This window comes from Meriones unguiculatus, chromosome 7 (assembly GCF_030254825.1).
Source record: "Meriones unguiculatus strain TT.TT164.6M chromosome 7, Bangor_MerUng_6.1, whole genome shotgun sequence".
Taxonomy (NCBI): domain Eukaryota; kingdom Metazoa; phylum Chordata; class Mammalia; order Rodentia; family Muridae; genus Meriones; species Meriones unguiculatus.
This window is the reverse complement of record NC_083355.1, coordinates 18,671,932-18,698,911: the sequence shown is the minus strand read 5'-3', so window position 1 is coordinate 18,698,911 and position 26,980 is coordinate 18,671,932. Positions and strand designations below refer to the sequence as shown.

The following is a 26,980-nucleotide window of genomic DNA, read 5'->3' as shown; positions in this document are numbered from 1 at the left end:
CCCAAGTGGAGAAACTTTCTCCACTTCCCTGCTCTGCTCATTCTATTTACAACCTCCACCCTTTAATTTATTTAAGAACAGGGCCTCTTTGTCTTTGTTGCCCAAGCTGGCCTCAAACTCTAGGTAACACACATTGCCCCTGAACTCCCAATCCTCCTGCCTTAGCTTGCTAGATGCTGGAAACACAGACACATGTCCATACCTGGCTTTATTTTACTTATGTACATTTTTTTCTGTGTATGGGTGTCTTGCTTGTATGTGTATCTGTGTACCATGTTCATAGGCACATGATACCCACACAAACCAGATCCTCTGGAATTGGAATTCCAGACAGTTGTAAGCTAACATGTGGATGATGATAATAGAACCTGTGTCCTTTGAAAGAGCAGCCAGGGCTCCAGTCCCACCTGGCTTTATTTTTAACTTTAAAGACAGGTTCTCATTGTTACCCAAGCTGGCCTTGAATTCTAGATCCTCCGCCTCCCAAGAGCTGACATAACAAGTATACAACTCATGCCTAGCCTACCTCCCCTTCTCAAAATTTATTTAATAATTAAATTTATATATGTGTGTGTGTCTAGGTGCAGCTGTATGCACATGTATCAGAAGACAACACTGGATCCTTTGGGGAACATGAAGATTGTCACGTGGGTGCTAGGATCCTACCCCCAGTCTTCATGACTACCTAGCAGGTGCTCTTAAATGCTCAGCCATCTCTCCAGCATCTCACTTCTTCTTTTTAATATTAACATTTTCAAAATATCGCAATACAATCATCAAAATTAAAAAAAAAAAAATTAACACTGGCAGGTTGTTCTACCTACTGCACAGGCCCCACCAAATTTGACAAACTGTTGCAGTAATGAGCTACACAGCCAAGGAGACAAACCAGGATGGTACGCTTGCCCAAAGGTGTCGTTACTCTTTTAAGCGAGAATGTTTTTTTTTTAGTCTTGACTTTCATGACTTCACAATGAAGATTACAAACCAATGACTTTGTAGACATTCAAATCCCTTCATTGCCTTTTCATTATAAAATAACTCATTTTCCCTATATAAGAACTGTAGATTTTTCCCACTTCAATTACTGAAATTCTTTTAAATTCCACCTTTCTAGACTTTCAATTTCTCGTTTTTCTGTGATGCTCTAACATTTTGCGCTTCTGTCAGTATTTTCTGTCCTAAATGCTATTTAACTATTTATTAGTCTCACCAACCACTCTACATTTGCAAGCAACGAAAACTAGAGCACTGAAGAGGCATCAGGCCTCTGGGGTTAAAGCCTTGATCCATCATAACTTAACCTCATCTCTAACAATGATGTAACTCACAGTAGTCACTTGCCCCTTATATGTATTTTTTCAAGTAGAAAATAAAGTGAATAATCATGGTCTAAAAACTTCTAAAGGTGTGGAGAAGATGGCTCAGTCAGTAAAAGCCTTTGCCGTGCAAATCTGATGACCTGAGTTCAATCCTAAAAATCCACACAAAAAGCCAAATGCAGTAGCAGGAGTGTCTACAATCTTAGAAGGCCTACAGGATACAGGAGGCAGAGATTTTTCTGAAGCTCAAGGGCCAGCTAGCCATGTATTGGCAGTGATAAAGACACCCTATCTCAAAACACGTCAAGAGATGAGGACCAAACCATGAAGGTGCTTCTCTGATGTCTACCTGCATACCACAGCCCTCACTCACTACACAAAAACATGCACACACAGCGACACACAAACTATGATTCGCTGGGCATGGGGCCTTACACCTATGATCCTTCATAGTGACCTAGAGGCCACCCTGAGATATATGAGACCTTGTCTCAAAAAAAAAAACAAAACAAAAAACAAACAAAAAAACCCCCAAACCACAAACAAACAAACAATATCTGCCAGCATAAAATGTGACCATCTCTGAGTGTGAGGACAGCACCTTGCACAAACAGAAACTTAATAATGCTAACTGAATGGAATGTTTAATTTAAAAACTTTGGCATTTCTTGCAGTAGACTGAATACCTCAACAAGATCTACTGAGTACTGACTGTAGATAAGATACAAAATTAGAGCGCTAATCACTGCTAATTAAAGTCACTCTCACATACTTACTGTTTTTATGTCTAAGAAGCTACCACATTTACGTCCATTTCATTGTCCCAAGACTCCCATCAAGCGACGGCACAAACTTTTACAGAAAGTTGTTTACTGAACAAGCCAAGATCACTTCTGCCTCAGGGCCACTGCACTTGTTACTCCCATTGTGCTTTGGCTATTTATACCTTTTAATTCATTTAACTCGTCTCTCCTTTAACGTCACCTACTTGTCACTTTAAACTGTCTCTCCATATATACACTTACCACGCCCCCTTACCCTCATTTCTTAGTCAGTGTGCTTAGGTTCAAATCCTGGGCCCCACACTCTACCAGCTTAAGTACACAAAGGCTATACTTGAATAGGACTCAGGGGGGAAAGGTGTGTATATATGCAACTCATAAATGTTAATCATAAAATCAGAGCAAAAAGAAAACCAGTGTCTGGCACAAAATAGATCCCCAATAAGTTTTGCTGTTTGTTTGGTTTTTTTCTTTTTCTTTTTTTGGGGTGTGTGTGTGTGTGTGTGTGTGTGTGAATTAATGACATGCTTAGTTAAGCAAAGCTAATCTCTAAAACCTAAACCTGCATCCTCCCGTTACAACAGAGATTCTCAAAGGAATGCAGAATCTTTTCTGTTTTGGCTTTCTGAACCGGACTCAAAGCTTAGCCTAAGCTGGCCTTGAACCTGTTGCAACGTTTCTGCCTCTCTCTCCAGAGCGGGAGAATTAGGCATTAGCCGCCACAGGCAGCTACAATGCCAAACAGTTTGAGACAACTTGGCAGTGAAAGCCGGCACCGATAGAAGGGGGAGTGGCAGGGGTCTGGGTCATGAGAGCGCCACCTCCACTCAGGAACGGAAATTTAACCATGCGGGGCATCGAGGAAACCCCGGAACCCTCGGTGTGAGCGTGTGCTGGGGGCTGGTGTCTTTCGTTCCTTTTCCCACTCCAGGCTTCAACTCACGCGTGCGTGAGGCGAAGGAGATAAAACACTACATAAATCGCCTCTTCCCGAGCTCCTGTCTCTCCTTTCCCGAGCCCCGGGGCACCCTTCCCGGGCCAGCTCACCCGCCGCCTGCTCAGCCGAGCGCCGCCGGTCCGCCGCCTGAGCCCGCGCTTCCGCCGCACGCCGACGCAACGCCGGCGCCGGTGGCCAGGAAGGACCCCGAGCGCGACGCCGAGCGCCCCGCCTCGGAGGACAGCCCTCTGCCTGAAGAACGGGTTCGAGGAACGCTGGCCTCGGAGACGGAGACGGGGAAGGCCGAGTTGTCCCCGGAAACGCAGCGCGAATTGCTTCAGAGAAAAGCGTGGCCCGGAGGATTCACGAATCAGATCAGGCGCCTTGGGACAACCTGAAGGCGGCGGGAGGGGACCTTCGGGCCGGTCACGTGGGCAGGCTAGTGGAGCCGTTGCTAGGCAACGACCGCTGTTGGGCGGGCGGTGCCCTGAGGTGTTCTAACAGGTCCGGGGCTTCCCTGAAAGAAAGCAAGGGGGTCCAAGACCTGCGGGGTGGGGGTCTAGGGACAGAGAAAAGGGGATTGCTCTAGTAATTCTATAACTGGGGAGGGCTTGGAACTGGACGAGAGGGTGGGCGGGTGGCGGGTGTTTGTAGTCTCCGCTGCTCTAGGCTGAGCCTAGAGGAAAGATTATAAACTCAAAAGTTTTGGAGAGAACAACCTGGACTCCATAGCGAGACCTCACCCCAAAATATTGCACAGGATCTGAGACACTGGAGTTCAGCTGTTGGCCCACTTCTTTGGAGTTCCACTTCCCCTCGTTGGGCTCGGGGATGGTTGCTCACCGACCACCTTATTTCCTGCCCTAGAGCTGGTGATGAGTGTCTAGCTCCGGCTCACCTGGATTCTGAGGTGGAAAGAGGTGTCCTAAGTAAATGTCAGAGCCCAGACGGGAACACACAGATTCCTGTGAAAAGAGCCCATTAGACTCACACTAGGAGGAGCAGAACTTCAGGGGGAGGATGGTAGATGATGTCCTCACACCACACAACCTGTGGATTTGGAGATGGAGGCCACTGAGCTTTTCCCTTCTACCGCTCCTCCTCCTCCTTCCTCGACCTGCTTAGTCACTTTTGGTTTAGGTGAAAATACTTCTTTTCTTCCTTTAAAAACATTTAGTGAAGTGCAAAATTTTGTTGTTGAGCTCGAGCAGCTAGTAAGAGTCTCTGTGTGTGAGTGTGTGTGTGTGTTCCTTTATGGCAATAACCTGCTGTAGAGAAATCCTATGTGGAAGAATGAAGGGTCAGAATTCTGAGCTCCAAATGCCTCTTCAGCTGAAGCACAAAAATTGTTTCATGTTTTGCTAGGCATCAAATCCACGGTTTGACACTGGCTAGACAAACTTCTAAGCTAGCCCTTAGGTCTCCCGTGTTGTTAGAAGCAGAGAACAAAATAAGACTTCAAGCCAGAAGCTTTCTGCTCAGCTTTCAGTGAGAATCCTCATAAACGTCTTCATCATGCAATCCCATTTCATCTGTAAAGGGAGGGGGGAGACTATAGATTGCACCACTCCGGGATAAATATCGGGTTGCTTTGGGTCATTTCACATTCTGGCAAAGCATCCACATCCCAAGGCATCATCTTTACCCTGATGCTGAGCCTCTGCTGAGATGCACTCTTCTTGCCTTCCCAGGCCTTAGCCATGGAAAAGAATGATGTGATCAACTTCAAGGCTTTGGAGAAAGAGCTGCAGGCTGCACTTGCTGCTGACGAGAAGTACAAAAGGGAGAATGATGCCAAGCTGCGAGCAGTTGAACAAAGGGTGCCTTCCTATGAGGACTTCAGGTTGGCTTGCGGCTGTTTTCCTCAGGCCCTTCTGTCGTGGTGGGCTACCCAAGTTCAAAGCAGGCACTGTATGTACAGAGCATTCTGGGCTTCTGTCGTGCCCCACTGTCTACTACTTGGTGATCTTACCCAAGCTCTGTAACCTGTCTGAAGCTCAAGTTTATCTGTGAAAGAGAAATGGTTGTTATAGATACTCGAGTTAGGGCTGAGTTGTTGTAACTAAGCACAGTATCTAGTCCGTTGGGAATGCGGGAGTACGTTCAGCCAGCCATGCTACTGTCGTCGTAGAGGCAGTAGCTGCTCCGTTATTTGTCAAGTCTCACCAAGGGCTGCCCCACACTGAGAGGGTCGTTAAGTTCATTCTCCCGTCTCTGTCTCCGACCCAGAGGTATTGTCCTTGCGTCACACCTGAAACCTCTAGAACAGAAGGACAAGATGGGAGGAAAGAGAATTGCGCCCTGGAACTGTCACACTACTCAGGAAAGGACTTTTCAAGATGTGGCCGCTGAAATACCCCAGGTCGGTGCAGGCCAGCTTCTTAGCCCGGCAGGAGTTCTCTGTGCTTAAGCTATGACCCCCTTCTTACAACACGTACCGCCTCTTTATGTCTCAGAAGCCAACAGAAGCAGGCTTTTTCCTTCCGGTTCCAGAATGGCCGTCAGATGGTTGGACCTAGTTGAATTGGGCTCAGCAGTCCTCTGAGGTTCCTTCTCAGGTCAGGTGGTAGATAGAGAGTATAGTGCTCCTGTGGCAATACCCTCAGGCAACAGGCTGAGAGGGACCCAGCCTGCCAGATCCTTGACACTTATTTTTCTCTTCTGGAGATTTGTAGCAAACTCCTCCACTTTCCTCTGACTCACTCTAAAAGGCCAAGAGCTATGCTTCCTTTCTCAGGAGGAAGACCCCAGTACAAAGGAGACCTTCAAATCATAGCCTGGATTCTTTGGCCTGTCCTCCCTGCTCTCTTTTCCCTCCTCCCTTCTCCCTCCTCCCTCCTCCCTCTTCTGCTCCCTCATCTGAAAATGAGGCCTCAGAGACCAGCCTTCCCTGAGCTCAGAGAACAATTGCAGAGCTAAGATGAAAACTCATAACTCCCCTCCCCATCACAGTCGCACAGTGGCGGGCTGAGCTCTGGACCTGTTTCCCTTTGAAACACAGGAGAAGTCACCCTTCCAGCCCACGACCTCTTCAGAGTTTTACCGTGATTGGCGGCGATACTTAAGAAGTGGACCAGAGCGCTACCAAGCCCTGCTTCAGCTCGGGGGTCCCAGGCTGGGCCACCTCTTCCAGACGGATGTGGGCTTTGGACTTCTCGGGGAGCTGCTGGTGGCACTGGCTGAGCACGTGAGGCTTAATGACCGGGAGGCAGTACTGGGGATTCTGCACAGCTTGGCTAACACCGGGAGGTTCACCTTGAACCTGAGCCTGCTGAGCCATGCAGAGCGAGAGAGCTGCCAGCACTTGTTTCAGAAGTTGCAGGCCATGGGCACCACTGGACCCACGCAGGAGGGACTCAGTATGGAACAGCCATCTACTGTGCTACAGGAAGAGGAAGGGCTGCTACAGGAGCTAAGGGGGCTGTATGGGGTCCACTGATAAGGCTGGCTGCCCTCAGCCTTCCCAGGGGTTTTACAAAGCATGTTTAAAAAAAAACTTGTTTTCGTTTATGTGTGTGAGTGTTTTGCCTACATGTATGGATGACCACCATGTGGGGGCCCAGTGCCTGAGGAGGCCAGAAGGGGTTGTTGGAGCCTTTGGCAGCATAGTTGCAGATGGTTGTGTGATGCCACGTGGGTGCTGAAATCAAACCCAGGTCCCCTGAAAAGGCATGTTGGGCTTCCTGCAGAATTGTTGAAAGAACTGTTGCGAGAAACCCACACTCGCTTCCCTTTTCAAGTAGCGGGCTTGTCTCCAACCCATTATTGTATCTGTGTGGATCCCCACGACAGCCAAGGGCCGAGAGTTGGCCGAGAGTGTTTTGCTACCCACCCCTAAAGTCTGTCACATCCCTAGCCCACAAACTCTGAGAGGTGGGTGTGTTTACAACTAAATGCTGGCCTAGAGCCTCTTCTTGGGAGGGGGAGGAGAGCAAACTCGATGACCTTTAATAACAGATAAGCACTGATCTTTAACCAGAATAGTTCTAACCCAGAGTCAGTGAATGAACAGCTCATCAACAGTGAGCGAAGGCTCCTTCATTTGAGATGCAGAACTCCCCCTTCCCCAGGGACTTAGTTCTTTCACAGGTTGAGCCTGGGAAATCCCAAAGCCATTGGCTCAGGTCTGGCCAGCATCCCAGATGACCAGCTGTGCAAGAGAAGTTTCTCTTATCACTCAGATTGATGAAAAGATGTTCTCTTGGGAAGACAGGCCAGAGGGTGCTCACAGCTCATTCTAGTTTCCTGTGACCCATTCTTGGGTGAATGCCAAAGTTCTAGAAAGGTGAGAGCGTGCTAGGTTCTAGAATGACTTTTCCCTTGAGATCGGTCCTGGTGTGTTAGAAAAGCGTCTTGTAATTCAGCTGGGGAATAAATTGCCTTGAACTTGGCTCTCTCCTTTGCAGTTTGTTGCTTCTTTTCCTGGCTGGTTGAACCTTTCTTTATCCCATGGCCTCCTCTCAGCAATGATTTCTAAAATGCCACAGGTCTTTGGCAATTTGCCCTAACCCCCTCAAGGCCCTCCTCCTTACAAGCATGAGGCTGGCCCACATCACTGTGCTCCTGTGGGCCTGGGGCCATGTCCAGGCCTTTGAAATTGTGGAGAAGGAGAACATTTTTCAGAGGACACCCTGTCCCGCTTTCCTGATGTTTGATAATGCCGCCTACCTGGCTGACATGAGCTTTGAGCTTCCCTGTCACTGCAAACCCGAGGATGTTTCAGCCGTGGTCTGGTATTACCAAAAGCACCTGGGGAGCAGCCACACCATGGTGCTCACAGACTTCGATGGGAGGCTGCTCACGGAGGCGGCTTACATTCGAGTCGGCAGCAGCATGCTGGCCCGCTTCAGCATCCGCATGTTCAGCTTGTTGGTGTTCCGTGCCCAGCCAGAGGACACGGGCCTGTATTTCTGTGGTACCCGCAAGGGGGACTATTTTTATGCCTATGATGTGGACATCCAAAGCAATAAGGGAATAGTGGCCACCTTCAAGGACAAGGGCCAGGAGCCATTGCCAGATGAGTACCATGGGGATCTCCATGTCTTTACAACCTTCTGGGAGTGGACGCTCTGTGACCGCTGCGGGGTACGTGGGGAACAGTGGCGCCTTGGACTCTGCTACCTGCAGAACCCTGGCCTCTCCCCTCGCTATCTTAAGACAATGCCTGATGTAGTGTCCTGTGGCTCTCGGGCTGTGCCAAGGAAACTGCACACCAAGACCAAGTACCACACACCTGAAATGCTGATTCAGAGCTGCCAAGTGCCCTGTAAGAAGAATCATATCCAGAAGGGCATGCTAGCCATCATCAACTATGTGGCCAAACTGGGCAGCCGGCCCTGGCTGCCTCAGGTGCCCATTCAATTCCATCAGCAGAGACTAGGCCATGGCCTCATCATCTCCTGTCCCGGGGCCAGGCCAGAACATGCTGTGGCCTGGGACAAGGACAGTCAGCCCCTGTACCGCACCCAGTACCTAAAAGGTGTCAACAGATCCATGAGGGTTTTCATTGACCATGGCAACCACCTCCACATCCGATTCACCCGGCTGAGTGACCGGGGCATCTACTACTGCTGGCGGCAAGGGAGGAAAATTGCTGGCTTCCGGTTGGGCGTAACATCTCGGGGACACTACCCAGCCTCGCTCTCAGACCCTGAGACTCGCACCGCTGTGGAGCTCACCCTGCTAGGCTATGCACTTATCACGGTGGCCTTTGTCACCATTCATGTCTGTCGTTGCTGTTGCTACTCATTTCGCTGTTGTCCCAACTTTGCCCCCGATTCCCTGCTCCAGCTGTGAGGACCAGTTGTGTTTTAATATGTTTGTCGAATGATACCAGATGCTTCCGGGTGGACACCTTGGGCTGGGGCACATGACAAGGGGATGTGCAAGTCTGTTAGCTACAACCTGCCCCCCATCCCACCCCGCCAGTTTTATGGGAGAAGCCTGGGTCTAACCTGGGAAATGGAAGAGCCTGAGGCAGGTCAGAGATTGAAGTCAGGAGGGAAGCGGCCAGGTACACACTGCGTCTCGCTTCACACAAAAGGAAGTGAGCTGATCCATCAGATCACCTGTCAGTGTTGTTGACCTTGGAAGTGCTTTGACTCTGAGGACTACTGCTAGGCCCTGGTTGAACTGGATGAGAGTGGGGACGGGATGGAGAAGAAAGAAAAGTGGAGGGGAGGAGCTGGCCTGTGTTCTCCTCTGCTTTCAGTTGTTCTGAGAATAGCAGAGCAACAAGTGTGAAGATGAAGGTAAAGACAGGGACCAAGAACTAGGGTGGTGACACATGCCTGTGATCGAAGCATTCGGGGAGGGCAGAGGCAGGCAGAGTCCTGTGAGTTCGAGGCCAGCCTGGTCTACAAAGCGAGACCAGGACAGCCAAGGCTACACAGAGAAACCCTGTCTCGAAAAACAAAAACAAAACTAAACAAAAGACAGGGAACAGAAACCAGGAGATCAAACACAGGACTTTCTTGAATGATGGCACCCAGGCTGGAGTCACTGGGGATGAGAAAAGGGGTTGGAGCAAAGGCCGAGGCACCAGGGCTCTGTTGGAGGTGAGATTTGACATGGAGCCGCTGCTATGGAGGTCTAGGATCTCAGGACGTTCTTTGATAACGAGCAAGCTGGGTCTTGTCTGGGTCCTCACAACACCTTCTGAACAAATCAGAGACACTCTGAGGAAGGCTACGGCACGTGTCTTTATTTCTCCCCAGGGAGTGAAGGTCACAGCACTGCTCTGAAGGTTAGCAGAGGTGGCAAGGAGTGGAAGGAGAGGGTACAGTGTCCTGGGAAGAGGGAGGGGACCCACTTTCCCTTTTTTTTTGACCTTAGAAGGGAGGAAAGGACAATGGAATGGACACTTTCAGCCCCATCTCTGGACACAATTCCCCATCACCTGCCCACAATTCAGCCTCAGAGAGAGTGCTCAGTTGTGAAGGCACTTGCCTCCAGGCTGCTTGAGTACGCCAGTTTACTTGACTCGTGCCTCAGCTTCCCAAATTGTCAAATAGGGTGATGCCAAGAACTATAGGTTAGTGTTATGTATACGCATAAGAAAGGGCACAGGCCCTTGGCTTAGAGAACAGCAGCTAGTAATTGCGGGATGGAGAGTCTCAGGAGGACGGTCGTGGTTTCGTGAGGGTTGGGAGGCAGCGGTCATTCGAATTGTGCAGCCGGGAATAGACCTTCACAAGTGAGACACAGGTGCACCCTGCCCACTGGACAGAAGTCCCTCTTTCCCGTTTCAGCGTCCTCAAGAGAATGTGACTTCCTTGCTTCCCAGGACTCAGAGCCAAGTGTAATTGCCTACAGCATCCAACTCCAGTGTCTGAAGACTCTCTACTGGTTCCACTACCGGCACCCTGCAGCCTGAGGACGGGAGCCTTTCTGGGCTTGACCTCTCTGCAGCCACACTTAGAGGCCAGGCGGCCCACCTCTATCCCTCTCTGTCCTACTTCCCTCTCCACTTACGCTAAAGACCACCCCCACCCCCACCCCCGCCAAGTGCTGAGAACCGAGTGTCCACATGCACACGGGCGGTCGACCTGCAGGCTGCTCAGTGGGGTCGAGACACTCTGGAGGGCCCTTGAGGACTGCCTCAGTGGCCACTCTGGGTAGCAGGTCTGCCCTACCCTCTCCTAGATCGGCCAGGGTTATTCTGGATGTGTCTGTCTCTGGCTAGAGCTCCTTTGCCTTGGGGACCCTCCCTTTCTCTCTGACTTTCTGTCTTCCTCCAGCAGCCCATGGAAACTCGAAAGTCCAGTTCCCAGAGACCTCCAGCTCTGGCAACAGTTTCCATAACAACAAGGGTGAAGGAAATGATTTGTTAAGTCTCCCTGCCCTGCCTGTCTTTCCTCTTTCCTTCCAATTCTAACCCAGTTGCCGGCCCCTTTGGGGTGAGTATCCTGTTAGTTGGAGGTGCCAGGCATGTGCCATCTGTCAAGCTCAGTACTAATGGAGCCTCGGGCAGCAGACAGTCATAAAAACAAAAGGACGGGGAGTGCTAACATGGTTGAGACTTGTGCATGGAAAACAAGACTATCTGAGGAGGAGCTTTGGGCTCTCACACTGTGTGGCGAGGGGGGTCGGGGCACCAGGTGGGCACACCTCACATCACATCCTTGTGCTCCTGCTTGGACTCCTTAATGACCTGCAGGGGACAGGGAAGGTGCACAGCGTTCAGTTAGGGGCTCATGCAGATCCCAGGCCCACCGCTCTAAACTGCATCCAGAGGCAAGTCCCCAGCCGTCCTAGATCTGTCTTCCTTGATGGTCACTGTAATTACATCACGCTGTGGCCAAACTGGGCTGTGAGATACCACTTGTAAAGCATTTAATGTCATGCCTGACACCATGGCATGAGTAGCTATTGCCGCCACCACCCCGACATGTGGAGAAGGCCGTGCTATATCTATTTCCCCTTCCAATTCCTCTCTGGAAAGTTCCTTGGAGTAAAAGTTGCACGGCTTCTCTTTCCCTGACTGTCCCAGTCAGAGCTGGACCATCAAGTGGCCTCGGTACTCAGGTTGCCCTTGGCACACCGCCTGTGGAAGGGCTGGGAAAGGAGCATTACATTCCAGGTTCATCCTTTCCTCCAGAGCTCCACTGGGAGCCCCTGGTAGTTAGTTAATCAGGAACTTCAGCGAGCTAGTCCCAGGCTTTCTCCAGTCTAGCCTCAAGAACTCCTGGGGTCAACCAGAACCCTTCCTCACCTCACCATCCCGCATCTCCACCGTCTTTACCACGATGTTCCTCTTGAGGTGGCCTTCTGACATGGACTTGGTGTCCAGGCTGGTTTCTGCGGGTGTGAGGAGAGGAGGCCTCCATGGGCTCTTGCGCTACTAGACAGCCTGTCCTGTACCCAACTTCCCCATCCTGCTCTCGGTGTCATGAATACGGGGCTACCTAGCTAGGCAGGGGAAGCCTTGGCTCTTCCAAAATGGCTGGAGACTCCCAAATGCCCCCAGCACTGGGAACATCCTGCTGCTGTCCTGCAGCCAACTCGGCCTTCTTTTCCGGAACCTGGCTTCCTTACAACCGAGGGCTGCACCAAGGAAGAAGCCTCAGTTTCCTCTCTTACAAAATGGGATCATTGTGCCGGCTTCCCTAGGACATGGCAAGACAACAACTAACTGATGTGTGATGACACGTGACACAGGTTAATGACTGATTGGGACCCTTCCCTATCCCTACTTCTCTCTGTCACTTATCTGGACTCTAGTGACCCTTGACTGTCTAGCATTTGGCACTATTACCTCTCCGTGGTCAGCAATAATTAACTTTCTAATGCTGGATGATGCCCTGAAATATGCATGGAAATTTTCCCTGAATCTGAGAATCATTTAAGGGCCACATACCACTAAGAAATAATTTGGCCCACCCCCTCCCCTTAGAGAGAGAAATATAACATGTCACACTCGCTAATATTTAAAATGACGAGCGGGGAACATAAAACTTTATTCACTGCAAGAACAGCCATCCAGAGGGAACTCGTCCTCTGGGCTGAATCAACACCGAGTGAAGCAGCAGAACTTTGGGGACGCGTGAATCAAACAGAGCCAGCCCACAGGCACTGCAAGACCCAAGGGGACCGCCTAGTGACAGAAAGAGGTGAGGCAGAGGCTGGCACTTGCTCGGAGGCTTCAGAGCATCTCCTTTGAGCTTGCAGGGACATGCCACCTTTAACCTAGGCTAGCCCGTTCTGTTGGTATAATCTAATTGCACAGAGCCAGGACCGGGGCTGGGCACTGAAGCTTCTGGAAAAAAAGGATATGGTCCCAGTCCTTTCAGAGGAGGCCTGGGAGGAAGGAGGCCGAGGGGACCAGGGAAACAGACTCGCCGAGGCTCTTTCCCTGTCAAGCTGGGGAAGGTGCATGACTGAAAGACACTTATCTAACCAAGAGCTGGCGGGGCTCCATTTACAGTCTGGTGAGCCTGTATTGGTACAACTTGTATTGTGAGCCTTTTGAGGTGTCTTGTGACTTTGTGGAATTCCCCTTCTTTGGTGCTTTTGCCCCCTGTAGTGACAAGCAGTTAAAAAGAAATAACATAAAACGCTCAGAAGGGCAGAGCTTGGCTTTCAGACCTAGCACCAGGTTTTGCAAGGGTTCAGCTAGAGGTGGGGACACAGGGCAGAGAGACAGGGACAGCTACGTGGCCCTGGCTTGCTGTGCTCTGTCTAGGATCTCAGTGGAGGGTCATGAAGGTTCCCTTCGCCGCAAGTCCCCAAGAGTAAGTCCATAGGCCCGAGGGAGGTGGGAATTCAGTGCCCTTTCCCGTAAGTCCCCATTATACTGACCTCGGATCTGCAGGTTGGAGAAAGTTTGTACAGGAATGGTGATGCTGAAAGACAGAGGAAGGTAGGGGTGATGACGTCACCCTAGGACATTCCCAGGCAAGCTTCTGGTCCAAGGCCAGCATGAATAGCTCAAGAGCTTTTACCAGGCCAGCCTGACTCCACTCCCTAATCAATCAAGCAATCTCTTGCTCTTTCTCTCTTCGTTCTCTCCCCTCTCTTCTCTTCTCCCTCTCCTCTCTCCTCTTCTCTCTCTCCCTCCTTTCTCTCTCATCTCTCCCTCTCCCGCCACAAACTCTTTCAGACAAGGTCTCTCTATGCTGTCTCTGCTGGTCTAGAATTCAATATAGAGATCAGCCTAGCCTCAAACTCACAGAGATCTGCCTGCCTCTTCCTCTCAAGTGCTGGGATTTAAAGCCCTGTGCCCTCAATAAATAGATGGATGGATGGATACATAGATGGATGGATGGATGGATACATAGATAGATAGATAGATAGAAAGAAATAAGGACAGACGATAGTGTTGGATCCCTGGAACTGGAGTGTTACTACAGGGCCCTCACCACCTAACTTTCAACCCAGCAGCCAACACTCTCCAGGAGCTGGAAACACCTTCAGGAAGAAGGGTGGAGGTTTTAGAGATGGGGGGATTAAAAAAAAAATTGTCACAATAGCTCCAAGGAGGCAGAACAAACCCCTCAGGCCACAGGAAATTCCATCTTTATTGTCAAGGCTTGGGGGTGAGCCCCTTAGTTTGGGGAATAACTCAAGTTCTCGGCCCTGGGAAATAATACTGATTGACCCATCTATTTATTCTTCAGACATTTCTCGAATGCCTACTGTAGCAGGCTGAACACTGCAGGTGGGAGCGGATGCAAGGCTAGCTCCTGAGGACTGGGAGGAACAAGAGGGCTTCGGGAGCAGCAGCGGGCCCTGAGCTCCCAGCGCTCACCGGTTTTCCTCGCCCTCCAGCAATTTCCTGTAGGTGGCGATCTCGATGTCCAGAGCTAGCTTAACGTTGAGTAGATCCTGGTACTCCTGCAGGTGACGGGCCATCTCCTCCTTGAGGCTTTGGCCCTCCTCCTCCAGCCGAGCGAGGGCCTCCTGGTAACTTGCGGACTCCCGCGCGTGGCGCTCCTCCTGTTCGCGCATCTGCCTCTCCAGGGACTCGTTCTGCGGGATGAGGCCGACTGATCCGCTTGGCACGGAGATTCGGAGTTGCCCCGAGGCCCTGACTCCGCCCCACCCCCCTCCCACCCCCGCCCCCACCCCCACCCCCACCCCCACCCCCACCCCCACCCCCACCCCCACCCCCGGCTCCCTACCCCATCTCCAACTTTTCAGATCTCTTCCCCCGGCTTCGCCCGCCCCACCCTGCCCCCACTCCCTCCCTGCCCCCACTCCCTCCCTGCCCCCACTCCCTCCCTGCCCCCACTCCCTCCCTGCCCCCACTCCCTCCCCTCTTGGGTGGCAGCTGCTCACCGTGCCACGCATAGACTCCAGGTCGCAGGTCAAGGCCTGTAGCTGGCGGCGGTAGTCATTAGCCTCATGCTTGGCCTGGCGGAGCAGCTCTGCGTTGCGGGAAGCAGCGTCTGTGAGGTCTGCAAACTAAGCCGAGAGGACCTGAAGTTGAGGAGAGGACGGGAGCCTTTCAAATGACACAGAGCACAGAGCCCGGGGGATATATACGACCTCTGGAAAATCAAGAAAAGTGGGGTCGACCTACCAAGGTCTCTCTCCCAGGAGCAGCAACTACAAACCAGGGACTTACCAGGCCTTCATACTGCCCAGGCTGTCACGCTGGGCTTGGTTTACTGGGCCGGCAGCATCTCTGCTCCCTTGTTTGTGCTTTTCTGTCTCAGGCTTCCTCATAGAGCCTGTTTTCCACCAGAGTCTCCCTCGGGGGCTGCCTGTCTAGCACAAGCCCCACCCCCCATCTTCCCTGTTGCCTATTGTCTGTATAAACTGACATCGCCTCGTTCCTCTGTATCTTCAAAGTTCCTGGCACGCAGTAGACGTTCAGTAACATAGGACATAGACTGGCAGAGTCATCACAAAGGCAGGCGCTCTAACGAGATGGGTTAGGACTGAAAAAAATCTCTTAAGTTGGTCATCGGGCAAGCTAGTTAACTTATTAACCTTGCTCATTAAAGGCAATAGCAATCACAATGAGCAGTTTGGAAAGCAGTAATGCGGTTGTGGTTCTGGACAGGTCATCTCTCCGGGCGAGACTGATCACTTAGGTTATTTTCCAAACTTCCTTGATGGAGGAAGGAAGGGCTGCCTGGAAGAGGCAGGCGGGCCCACACAGACCTTGGACCGATACCACTCCTCTGCCTCTTGCATGTTACTGGTGGCCACCGCCTCGTATTGAGTGCGAATCTCTCTCAGGGCTGCTGTGAGATCTGGCTTGGCCACATCCATCTCCACATGGACCTGCTGTTGGGCCAGCTGCTCCCGGAGTTCTCGAACTTCCTAAGGGGATAAAAGTAGGGGGACCGAGGCTCAGATCTCAGGTCCAGGCTGGGTTTCTCTTGGCCTCACACTTCTCTGAACATTGGCTCAGAGAAATGGGGCCGCCCTCACTGAAGGAAGTGCCTGGCCTACCCGTTTATGGAAGTTTTGGTGTCTTAGAGAACTCAAGTTATGTTACTGTAGACATGGTTTTGCTTTGATCCCAGGTGTGGGCTATGGGGTTGCTTCATGTACACAACAGCAGACTATTTGCCTCATGCAGGCTCTGAAGGGGGCTCTTTGCCGGCAGCAGATAGCTTAATTCTGAGAGAAAATAAATGCCAGAACCCAGAGAGAGAGGAAGGGGGCTCTGAGAAAGAAGGCTGCTGCCCCACCTGCTGCTCCTGGTTGCTCTTGATTCAGTTTGATGAGGAGAAGTTGGAGATATCCTGAAATGAAGATTGGACTTGCCCTAAGGAACCTGACAACCCTAACCAGCAAGAAGTAGCTAAAGAGAACTCCTCCCCCTCTCTCCACTAACCTTCTTCCTCTCCTACCTGGTGTTGGGGTGTTGGAAGGGGTTGGGATGGAGAAGAGAGGTAGAGGCATAAGAAACCAAAATAAAATAGATATAAAAAGTACGCCTACGCTAACCTAAAGGGCATATGGCAGGCTTGGTGGCACACACCTTTAATCCCAGCATGTGGGAGGCTGGAACAGGCCTCTATGGTTTTGAGGCCAGCCTGGGCTATATAGCATGCTCCCGTCCAGCCAAAGGCTACACAGTGAAACCTTGTCAAAAAGTAAAATTAAAACTCCCAATGGGCATGGAATGAAAGTTTGAGGTTATTTTACTCCCAAGACTTGATAGTTAGGAAACAGGCATGAATATGTCTTGTGTCCAGGCTCTGAGGTCAGAGAAGAGAGGTGTGTGTGTGTGTGTGTGTGTGTGTGTGTGTGTGTGTGTGTTTGAGACAGGGTCTCATGTAGAGCAGCCTGGTCTGAAATTTTCTGTGTAGCTGAAATTGGCCTTGAACACTTGGGGCCTCCTGCCTCTACCTCCCAAGTGTTGAGATGAGTACTGCCATGTCCTCAGTGGGGTTTTCATGAATGTCTCATATCTTGATGGAGACAGGTGGGAGAGAGGATGAAACCGGAGGGGCTGTGTGCCTTTGGGGTGTGTCTTTACTTGGCTTCAGTGTCCTCCCTGTCATGAAAGGCGGTAGTGAGAAGGGCTCACAGAGCTGATGTGAAGAAGAAACCAGAGACCTGCCCCCGTGCTCTCCCTTAGTCTCTCTGTCTTTACGCTTTCTCTCTCATGGTTTTTTCTTCCTGACGGTTGGTTTCTCTGTTTTCCGCTCTGAGTATCTCTGTGTCTCTCTGCCTCTCACTTGCAGTTTCTCATTGGGCCTCACCTCGTCATGAACTTTCCTCAAGAACTGGATCTCCTCCTCCAGCGACTCGACCTTCCTCTCCAGATCCACACGGGCCATGGTGGCTTCATCTGCCTCCTGGAGTGGAGTGGGGAAAGGGCCTCTTTGACCTCAGAGATCTCCTGTTTTGTCTACCCCCTCCTTGTGGGGATCGGGGAAGCTGCCCATTGCTGTGGAGGGCTAAGTTCAGGGGCTGCCTCACCCACCCATCCCTCCCTCCCCATCTCTCTGACCTGTCTGTAGGCAGCCAGGTTGCTCTCTGCCTCCAGCCTCAGGGTGTTTTCATCTTGGAGCCTGGGGTAGGGGGCACAGGGTGGGCTTTAGGCTTTCCTGAGGACCCTTGGACCCCTGTCCCAACCTCTCTGGAGGTGACTGTCATAAAACACTCTCACAGGACCCGTAGAGTGGCAGGAGAGGTAATCGACAGTGGGTTCCTAGACAGAGGCCTTGGCTGAGAGAGCGAGCAGATAAGGGCTTCTGCCTTGACTCATTACTGAGGCGCCTTATCAGGGTTGGTGCACCTGCTCTTGCTCACACGAGAGCATCCACCGCCGTGTGCTCCCTGTCACAAACACCAGCGCACCTCCTGTACCAGAGGGAGACACAAATGCCCCCCACACACACACATACAAAGCACCGTGCCCCAGAGTGTGACTTGGTCACTGTCTTTTAGGACAGTTGTGTCATGACCAACTTTACAGCTATGCCAACCAAAAATGACTTGAGTAGAATCAAAAGCTGGGGACAGGGTCATCTGGGCCCTGTACCCAGGCCTGCCAGCTCTTTCTTGCGTTTCGTGTTCCTCGGAGACCAGAGCCTCCTTGTGGACACAAACCCCTCTGACCATTCACAGTGCCAAGTGAGTGGAAAGGTGAAGCACCTGCTGGTTGGTGCCCTCTCTCTACCCACACAGCCGTGCCCAGAACTGGAGGTGTCCAGGGTGGCCAGCTCCCTGGCAGCAGACCTCTGGGAATCAGATCCCTGAAGTTTTGGTCTCTTCCTGGCTATCCCCATCCTATTGGGGAGCAAAGATAGCTCTCTCCCTTTCCCAGGCTGAGAGGCTGAGCCCTTTGCTGGAGGAAGTAGCCTTCCTGATGAGCACCCCTCTCTGTTCAGTCTCACGGCTCACTAGCCATTTTCCCTGCCCCCCCCCACTTCTCACTTCCGCCTCAGGGTGTCGAGGTCCTGTGCGAGATTGTCCCTCTCAACCTCCAGCCGGGCATTGCTGGCAGTGAGCTGGTCCAGCCGCAGCCTCAGCTCCCGCAGCTCTGCCTGGTAGACGTCAGCCAGCTTGGTGGGCTCCTTGGCTCGAAGCTGGTTCAGCTCAGCTGCCAGCGCCTTGTTTTGCTGTTCCAGGAAGCGGACCTTCTCGATGTAGCTAGCAAAGCGGTCATTGAGCTCCATCATCTCCGCGCGCTCACTGGCCCGGGTCTCCTTGAAGCCAGCATTGACCGCCCCGGCCAGGGAAAAGTCCACCCTGGTGGGGAGTGGAGGAGGCATCCGAGACAGTGAGAAGCGTGGGATGGTACCCAGGTGGCGGCTAGGACCCAGGCCCCTGACCACCGTCTCGGAGGAAGCATAGGAGCGTCTTGCAGAGGTGATGCGTCTCCGCTCCATTCTGCCCTGCCTCAGCTGGCTCCTGGGATGTCAGGGCTTTATGCAGGAGTGGGCTGGACTGGCTCTGCCCTGACTGCCTGAGAGCGCTCTTTGAATAGCCTGAGGGGGTGGAGCTGGGCCCAAGCCCAGCTATGGGGAGAGCTCCTCTCATCCCACTGAGGTCATTGTACCCAGAGTCAAAGCTTCCCTGGGCACACCAGCCTGGCTTCACCAGTGATCAGGGAGACCTTCCCCTTTCTGGTAAGATGGATCACGAGGGAGGGATAGAATGGCTGAGGAAACAGCTTAGTCCATAAATTGCTTGCCTGTCAAGCATGAAGACACAAGTTCTAGCCACAGAATGAACACAAAGGGCCTGGTTTGACAGTGCGAACTTGTAATTCCAGGGCTGGGAGAATGAGAATCAGCAGGATCCCTGGGCCTCACTGACTAATTGGTGAGTTCCAGGTCCCAGGGAGCGAGGCTGTCTCAGAAAACCAAGGCCACAGTGCCGGAGGAGCAATATACGTGCGCACACACGAACATCTGTGCAGAGAACACACGTGTGCACACGTGCGAGCACCCGCACACAGAGAGAGAGGAGAGAGAGAGAGAGCACAAACTGGGCTGGGGTGAGCCGTTGGAGCCTGTAAACCAGGGCTGCCCTCACTCTAAACGTCTCAGTGGACCTGTGAGATGCTCGGAACTTGAAGAACCTACGGCCCCCACCCAGGATCAGCCTATATTACAGTTTCCTGCTGACTCCCATTCCCAACAGACGTCCAGAGTCCTCTCCTCGGAGCCCCTCCACTGCTGTCTTTTCATCCCTGGGGCTTGGGAGTGGAGAGCTGGGTGGGGTTGGGGCTCTTCCCTGTGACTCCCAGGGTCAGCTCCAACCTCTAGCCGTGTGTTTAGGGGTCATGACAGAAGGAATGCGGGCAGACCCTAATAGGGCAAGAGAGCAGGCCTCCCCTCTGTGCCCCTCTGTGGCCATTTCTCCCTGGTCCAGCTTCCCTCTGTCCCTCCCAGAGCCTGGCCCAGCTGACAGCTCCCCAAGTAGTTATAAATAAGTTGGCTGTGCATGTTGGAGTCCATTTCTGCAACACCCTGTCTCCCTGGTCATCCCTTTCTCCCAGAAGATTTATCTCCTTCTGGTTCCCACACATCAGGCCTCAGGGGGATATGTAGGCCTGGGAAACCAAAATCCACCCTCATCCATGGCGGGGAAGATACTGTTGCCACTTGAGACCTCAGGCCTATCATCCCCTCCACTCAGGTCGCTCCCAGGCGACCTTAGCCATCTGTGCCCTTGGGCTTCTGGAAAACAGACAGCTCTGCTCCCCCCTCAACCCCTGCCTTCTTCTGCCCATGCTCGAGCTTCTGGTCTCTACTCCAGGGCACTTGCTGAATAGAGCCTTGTTCTCTGCTGCCAATGAGGGAGACATTCGGGAAGGGCAGCCCCCTGGGCTGCTTTTATCCCAAGATGCCAGGATGTCAGCCCCGGGTGCAGTACAAGCTCCCAGCTCAATGGACTTCTCGGAAAGCATCGAAGGGTTCCTGGAGTACAGCGGAAAGCAGGCTGTGTGCCCACCCCTGACCATTGTGTTTATGCCAAGGTGAGTCATCCAGTGGGCACAAGGTCCTGGGGGGGGGGTTGGCCAGCTCAGCACTGCCAGGTCTCCAGCTTACAGACAAAGGCCTGGAAGATTTTTTCCCCCTCTCAGCACTCAAGCTAGTGAAGTCCTGACTTCCTGTCATAGCAACATCCCATAGTCCATACCAGGGATGCGGTATTCATTTGAGCATGTAATGGGCTGCTGCTAGGTGAGGTTCCTGGTTCCCCCAATGAGTCCCAGCACGGGGAAGGGAGGAGCCCTTGAGGCTTCAGCCCCACCTTCCCCGACCCTGAACAATGTCCTATTGAAGAAGGTTGTGGGAGAGGCTCCCAGTGACCTGTATTTTTATTTTTATTTTTTAAGATTTACTTATTATTTGTATAGTGTTCTGCCTGCATGTGTGCTGGCGCACCAGAAGAGGGCACCAGCTCTTACTATAGATGGTCTGTGAGCCACCATGTGGTTGCTGGGAATTGAACTCAGGACCTATGGAAGAGCAACCAACGCTCTTAACCTCTGAGCCATCTCTCCAGCCCTCCCAGTGAGCTTTAGATAGGATGTCATCACGTCCCCCTTGGACTCACTATATAGATCAAGCCAGTATGGAACTCACAGATTCCAACTGCCCCTTTGGGATTGAAGGATTGTGTGACTGCTTCCTGCCCTCGGTGACTTTTGATGCACCTACAAGCTGGGAAGCTAAAGAGCAGGACTAGAGACTGGCCTTTAACCAGGAGACATCTCACAATGGCCTACTCTTCCAGGTATAAAAAAGTGGTTCTGGAGGGGAAAGATATGGCAAGGGCAGGAGAGGTTTGTCAGCAAAGCTGGAGGTTTCCTCCTGCGTATGTGGCTTCGTTTCAGTACTAGCTGAGGAGTTCCCCAGCCTCTGCCCTGGACCCCAGATGCAGGCCCAAGTCCCATTCTAACCCCTAACGCTTTTGGAGCGTTGCTATACTCTCTCAAGGGCTCTTTGTGCATGGAGACCCAAGAAAGACATTTTTTGGTTGCAGTTGATATACAAACTTTCATTATTGTGTGTTTTACTGCACATTCACCATAGAGAAATCAGAAAATACATATAAGCAATATAAATATTTAATTAGCCATAATTTTGCCACATGGAGGTAAACAACGCCAGATTTTTCTGCACACATAAATACACTTTTATCAAAACAAGCCCATACCGCTCCAACTATTTTGTAATTTGCTTTTCTTTCAACAATATGTTGTGAGCATCTTTCTAAATCAATAAACATTTACCTACATCATCATTTTAACAGCTGCATCATTTTCCACTCCGTGCATTCGTATAACTCAGTCTATTGTTGGACGGCTCTCTAGCCAAGTTTCCAGACCACCGCCCGCCACATCCACCTATATCTGCCCCACAAAGGCACTTGGTAGGAAAATAGGCAGGCCCTCTGCCCTCCCATTTGCCCCTGGGATTTCCACCCTCCTAGCCTGGCTCCTACCTCATCCTGTGGGCTACTCCTTTTCAACTCTCCCAAACAGACCTCTCCAACATCAAAGGCCTCAGGCCAAACTCCAGGAGACTTTTAGACTCCACGGCTGCCAACCGTGGAGACAGATGCTTGGAAACCTCACTGCAGAGCCCGCAGCCAAGCTGAGCCCTGCTTCAAGCCAAAGCGGGGAAATGATGGCCTCCTTGTGTCCTCTTCTCCGCATTAAAATCTGAAAGGTGATCTTTTGCTTACAGGGCAAAGCTTCAACACCTACCAGGACAATCCCACTTCTGGCCTCAACTCACATCCACAGCCCTTGGCGTTCCCCACAGATGCCGGCCTCTGATCCAAGTGGCATGCAAGCTGAGTGTCCCTTCTGGCACTGCTTGCACACCTACCCCTGACCAGCACAGCATGGTGGTGATGAGATCAAGACCCGCTGAACCCATCCCATGGAGCTGCCTGGAGGAAGGGAATTGAGGCTCAGGGCCACTAGATGGCAGTGTTCTGCTACCCAGGTCTGGCCACCGAACCTTTGTGGAAGGAAACAGGGTTTCCTAGGGGTTGGTAGCTTTTCTAAAGTCCACCTTTGTTCCCCCCAGCTGGTCTTTCTGTTCTGATTTGTTTTCCCCTCTAGACTTGCCTCAGCTGTGACAGTGGCTCTTGAAGAGAAAGCAACACTTTGGCTCCTCAGGGGCCAGAGCTATGACTTCTTGGATGACACCATCTCTGACTCTCCATTTCCAGATCTGTGAAATGAGGACCCATCTTCCAAGAACGCTGTGAGGATTGTTAGTGAGAGACAGCCAGGGCAGGCACCATTGACACACCATAGCATCCATCTCATAATGACTCCTGAGCGCTCGACTTACCCGGGTGCCAGCGTTTCTATGATGGGTTGGCCGGGGAGGGCAGGAACTTGAGTAATGGTCGCCAAGTCCTATCGCCTCTGTTGGGAACATGTGAGAACCTTCCGGTGTGTGTGTGTGTGTGTGTGTGTGTGTGTGTGTGTGTGTGTGTTGCATGGCAGTGTAGATAGGATCAAGGTACAATGGGTAAAGAGTGTGGAAGTCAATGTCATTTTCTTATAGACCTCTAGCTGTTAGTGGCTTCAGGTCCTAAAGGGGACATAGCTGGGCTTTTGCTGTCATTTCTCTGTTTGTTGTTACTGTTGTTTTGTGAGACTCAGTCTTCTATATTTCAGCTGACCTTTCATTTGCTATGTATGTAGCTAGGGATGACCTTGAACTTCTAATCCTCCTGCCTCCACCTCCTGAGTGCTGGGATTGCATGTGTGCACCAGCATGCCTGGTTTACTGGATGCTGGGGCTCAGCCCCAGGGCTTCATGCATGTGAGGCCAGCACTGTATCTACACCCCGCAGCCCAGCCCCCCAGTTTATTGAAACTGTGTGGAGACTGAAGTAGATACTGCCCCACCCACTCTCTCGACTCCCTAACCCCCTGGTGGGCTCCGTTCTCACTTGCCTCCCCTAGGCTTGAGGCTCCTGTCTCCATCCAATTCCAGAGACTTTTGGTGTGCGGATATCTCTCATGTCTGGGTCATGCCTGGGTGCGGCTCTGAGTCCTCCTCGGGAGATGGGCTGTGTCTTCCCCTGCAGGTGATTTCCTGATGCTAGAGTCTGTCTTGCCCCTCAGACTAGAGTCTGTTTCTTCAAGAAAAAGGACAGCACAGGAGAGTGCTAGCTTCTTACCACTTGAAGCCTCAGCAGGTGGGGGCTGTCCCTGTCTTTACTTGGAGAGGACCAGCCTCAGAACAGGGACCATTCACTCTCCCTTTAGCCTCTGCCCAACCAGAAATGAGCTCTGAGGCTGCAGAATGACCCTAGACTGGACCCCTGCTTCTTCCTCCTTGTGCCCTGCCTCTTCCTATTGTTGGAGTCATCAGCTCAATTCCTTTCTCATAGGTCCTGGGGCCAGGCTGCTGTGGCAGGGTTAACAAGCTCAGGCCCTTTCTCTCTCACCTTTCCCAGCCCCAGCCAGGTCCACTCCAGCTTGGCCTTTACCTCCTGGTCTCTAACCCAGAGATCTGCTTTTTAATTGCTTTCCCAGTCTGCTTTGCGCTTCTCTCCCCCACACCTCCTCCCACCTCCCCAGCCTGGTTGGGTCCCTCAGGGGTGGTGAGAGGGCATTTGGGCCCCTGGTGGGAGAAAAGGGCTAACAACCACCCACTATTTGTAGCTCAGCAGCCCTCCAAGTGGATAGGATGGGCCAATAGATAGGGCTGTGCTGAGCAGAGGAGAGAGAGCCACAAGGCTTAGTTGAATAGTTTTCAGATCCCTGGGGGTGAATCTGGTCCCTTCCTCCTTTACCAACATTCATCCCCAACTATCCTGAATTCCTCTTCACAGAACTATGGAAAGCCAGCAGGGTGGCACATGTCTTTGGGCAATGAGTTTCAGGACAGCCTGGTTTACACAGTGACTTCCTGGACAGACAGCACTACACAGGGACATCCTGTCTCAAGCAAGCAAGCAAGCAAGCAAGCAAGCAAGCAAGCAAGCAAGCAAGCAAACAAATACAAAAGATATGGAAGGAAGGATAACATGACTTAGATTCTGTCGGGAATCAGGATCCCTCAAGCACAGCCCGAAGCCGTTCCAGGGAGAATGCAGTCAGGTGAGTGGGATGCTAGGACAGAGCTCATGAATTAGCAGCCAAGGAGATGCCCCAGGTTGGGCCGGATCTCCTGGGAAGGGGGCAAGCTGAAGGCCACACGCACGGGGAATAGAGAAGGTAGGTTTTGCTGTTCAATTCTGTTTCAGGGCTGGATGCCACCCCTTCCCCCACCACAAAGGTTTTCAGCTCTTGGCCATAAGCCTGGTTTTGCGAACTGGGTAGAAATACGTACTCCCACAGCCGGTCGTGATCTGAGCTTCAGTGTGAGCAAGGGGGTGGCTCTGAGGTGTGTAGAGGTGACAGGATTTCTAAACTCACAGAAGCAGGGCTGGGATGATGCAGGCAGAGGGAGTGTTAGGCCAGGCTGGTCTATGGATGGGGAAGCATTGATTACCACGTCTCATGGATGACTCTATGAAAGAACAATCCAATTTCAGAGTCTCATCACCCATGCAAGTCAGATGGAAGCTGGATGTCAGCTCACTGCCCTCCTGCAGTCCCGGCTGGCCCAACCGCCTATGGTATGCCGGACACCACACAGCAAGCTCCCAGTCCGACCTCCTATGATTGAGGGCAGAAGCCACGCGTGCTTAACGCTGTCAGCCCAGAGTCTTTGTACATTTTATGGGTCACCCGAGAGCACACTTTGTACCACAGAGTCACAAATGTTTGCTGAATGAATGGCTGGCTGCTGGACACCCTTGTCACCCTTGTCAAGGGTGACCTCTTCCACTGTCAGACTGCCCCCCAGCCTGGGAAAACTCTGCCTCATGCAAGGACCCCATCGTGCAGAGTGTGCCCTCCTGGCCCTTGTTACTGGTTGCCTTGTCCCATGCTGACTGCCTCTGCACTCGAAGAGCGAGGATCAGAAGAGGTAAGATGTGTGAATACCCCAGGAAATGGAGAAGTTATTTTATCTGAATCCAGCCATCACTCAATGAGGCCTCCTGAAGTGAAACCGCTGTGCCAAGCTGCCAGGGGATACAGATGTGAATCTCTGTCTGCTTCGAGGGAGCCATGGTACACAGGGGAACAAACTCATTAAGACTAATTGGAGAGGCGGGAACGCCATGCCTGAGAAAGAGAAATGGTGGTCTGTTCTCTTCAAAAAGGAAGCAGCCAGAATGTAGGCTGGGTCCCAAACACTGGCTGTCCAACTGCTGGCGAGTTGGGCGGAGGTGTTCTTACCCTTTTCTTACCCTTCTTATTGGGCCAGCGTAAGCTCTGGGATGAAGCTCAGCAGTGGCAGCGCAGGAAAGCCTCGCCACCTGCTTTCGCCGACTCTCCTGAGAAGGGACAAAACTAAGCAGGAGGGTCCCGGGCAGGCAGAGTGGCTGCCCCCCTGAACGGCAAGGACTCCTTTGAACCTGGCCGGCATTATTTACATACTATTCACGATGTGCTAAATATCCTTAAATTGTTTGTTTTCAGAAGCAAGTTCAACACTGGCTCCTGTAATTTTGTTTACACTATTAATTCACTCAGCCAACCATGTCTTCATGGAGAGAACGGAGATAAGCATGCTGAATTGCTATACAACCCAGCAAGCGGAAAGGATGGTGAAGGAGTCGGGAGAGAAGCAGGCTACACTGGACTCTAGCTAGATTCCCTTGGAGCCTTACCTCAGACCTGAGTACTACCCAAAAAGGCCCTACCTGAAAACAGAATGACTGAATGACTCACTCCTAAGGTCACAGCATGTAATAGATATCCAAGTGAGAGCCCTTTTGTTTGCTTATATATGTGTGCATGTATTTATTTTTTGTGACAAGATTTCTCTGTGCAGCCTTGGACTCGCTTAGTAGACCAGGCTGGCTTTGAACTCACAGAGATCTGTCTGCCTCTGCCTTCCGGAGTACTGGGATTTACCAGAGTGTGCTACCTCGCCCAGTTGCAAGATTCCTTTTACATCTACTGGTAGCAAAGATCCTAAAAGGAAGAAAAGACTGTGTGTGTGCAGGCAATATGCATGTCACAGCATGCTTGCGTGTGGTCAGAGGACAACTCTGTGGAGCGGGCTTCGGGACTGAACTCAGGTTGTCAGGCCTTTAAAACAAGAGCGTTTACCTGTTGAGCCTCCACTCAGGCCCAGATCCAAAACAAAAGGCTGCAGGAGGCCAGGCAGGTACTGCTTTCCGGACTCCTAAGTTTCTTGAACAAGGGCTGCAAGCATGCTAGGCAAGCTCCCTGCCACTGAGCTACAGCCTTGGAAGTTTCCTGGCTTTTTTTCCCCCCATGTTATATAGCAAAAGTTGGCTTCTAACTCGTGATCCTCCTGCCTCAGCTTCCCAAGTGCTGGCATTACAGGCATGTGTCACCAGCTTTGAGACCTTAAAGGTAAGAAAGGGAAGGCACTAACCTATGAGGTGGTAGAAAAAAGAAAACACTCCAGGGATGGAGATATACTAACCATCACAGTAAAAAACAATCCGTGAGTCTC

At 51.7% G+C, this 26,980-nt stretch overlaps 4 protein-coding genes and 2 long non-coding RNA genes across 7 annotated transcripts in view; 4 read left to right on the top strand and 2 right to left on the bottom strand.

Moving 5' to 3' along the window:
• Eftud2 (elongation factor Tu GTP binding domain containing 2) overlaps window positions 1-3,285 on the bottom strand; it is a 41,108-nt gene extending 37,823 nt beyond the window's left edge. The window contains exon 1 of the mRNA XM_021631922.2: window positions 3,152-3,285. The gene's annotated coding sequence lies outside the window, so the exon portion shown is untranslated. The remainder of the gene's footprint in view (window positions 1-3,151) is intronic.
• A 212-nt stretch (window positions 3,286-3,497) lies between these two features.
• On the top strand, window positions 3,498-7,439 carry Ccdc103 (coiled-coil domain containing 103). The gene is made up of 4 exons (XM_021631932.2): window positions 3,498-3,545; window positions 4,733-4,884; window positions 5,271-5,403; window positions 6,043-7,439. The coding sequence occupies exons 2-4, from the start codon at window positions 4,742-4,744 to the stop codon at window positions 6,478-6,480; spliced, it is 714 nt and encodes a 237-aa protein (XP_021487607.1). The 5' UTR covers window positions 3,498-3,545; window positions 4,733-4,741; the 3' UTR covers window positions 6,481-7,439.
• Window positions 7,440-7,577: 138 nt separating this feature from the next.
• On the top strand, window positions 7,578-8,837 carry Fam187a (family with sequence similarity 187 member A). The gene has a single exon (XM_021631856.1). The coding sequence runs from the start codon at window positions 7,578-7,580 to the stop codon at window positions 8,835-8,837; it is 1,260 nt and encodes a 419-aa protein (XP_021487531.1).
• Window positions 8,838-9,723: 886 nt separating this feature from the next.
• On the bottom strand, window positions 9,724-18,913 carry Gfap (glial fibrillary acidic protein). Of its 2 annotated transcripts, XM_060386612.1 has the most exons (10): window positions 18,387-18,913; window positions 17,458-17,518; window positions 17,207-17,302; window positions 15,651-15,812; window positions 14,820-14,945; window positions 14,290-14,510; window positions 13,341-13,384; window positions 12,940-13,059; window positions 11,755-11,840; window positions 9,724-11,193 (listed from the first exon to the last, which is right to left on the bottom strand). In XM_060386612.1, exons 1-10 carry the CDS (start codon window positions 18,839-18,841, stop codon window positions 11,152-11,154), a joined length of 1,413 nt encoding a protein of 470 aa, XP_060242595.1. In that variant the 5' UTR covers window positions 18,842-18,913; the 3' UTR covers window positions 9,724-11,151. The 2 variants fall into 2 exon arrangements, with proteins under 2 accessions (XP_060242595.1, XP_060242594.1); XM_060386611.1 differs by lacking the exon at window positions 12,940-13,059 and having other exon boundaries at window positions 18,387-18,912.
• A 1,359-nt stretch (window positions 18,914-20,272) lies between these two features.
• LOC132655117 (uncharacterized) lies at window positions 20,273-22,815 on the top strand. The gene is made up of 3 exons (XR_009592755.1): window positions 20,273-20,436; window positions 22,157-22,420; window positions 22,540-22,815. It is a non-coding gene; the product is annotated as an uncharacterized LOC132655117 (long non-coding RNA).
• A 562-nt stretch (window positions 22,816-23,377) lies between these two features.
• LOC132655116 (uncharacterized) lies at window positions 23,378-26,948 on the top strand. The gene is made up of 3 exons (XR_009592754.1): window positions 23,378-23,522; window positions 24,273-24,540; window positions 24,978-26,948. It is a non-coding gene; the product is annotated as an uncharacterized LOC132655116 (long non-coding RNA).
• The last annotated feature ends 32 nt before the right edge of the window (window positions 26,949-26,980 follow it).

What these genes read in the sequence shown, in the direction of transcription:
- Ccdc103 (XM_021631932.2), top strand. Translation starts at nt 4,742, where the DNA reads ATGGAAAAGAATGATGTGATCAACTTCAAGGCTTTGGAGAAAGAGCTG. An exon ending in CCTTCCTATGAGGACTTCAG is followed by an intron (nt 4,885 to 5,270) that starts GTTGGCTTGCGG and finishes TCTCCGACCCAG; the next exon opens with AGGTATTGTCCTTGCGTCAC. An exon ending in TGGCCGCTGAAATACCCCAG is followed by an intron (nt 5,404 to 6,042) that starts GTCGGTGCAGGC and finishes TTTGAAACACAG; the next exon opens with GAGAAGTCACCCTTCCAGCC.
- Fam187a (XM_021631856.1), top strand. Translation starts at nt 7,578, where the DNA reads ATGAGGCTGGCCCACATCACTGTGCTCCTGTGGGCCTGGGGCCATGTC.
- Gfap (XM_060386612.1), bottom strand. Translation starts at nt 18,841, where the DNA reads ATGGAGCGGAGACGCATCACCTCTGCAAGACGCTCCTATGCTTCCTCC. An exon ending in CTGGAGGGCGAGGAAAACCG is followed by an intron (nt 13,385 to 14,289) that starts GTGAGCGCTGGG and finishes TCTGTCTTTCAG; the next exon opens with CATCACCATTCCTGTACAAA. An exon ending in CTCCAACCTGCAGATCCGAG is followed by an intron (nt 13,060 to 13,340) that starts GTCAGTATAATG and finishes TTGTCACTACAG; the next exon opens with GGGGCAAAAGCACCAAAGAA.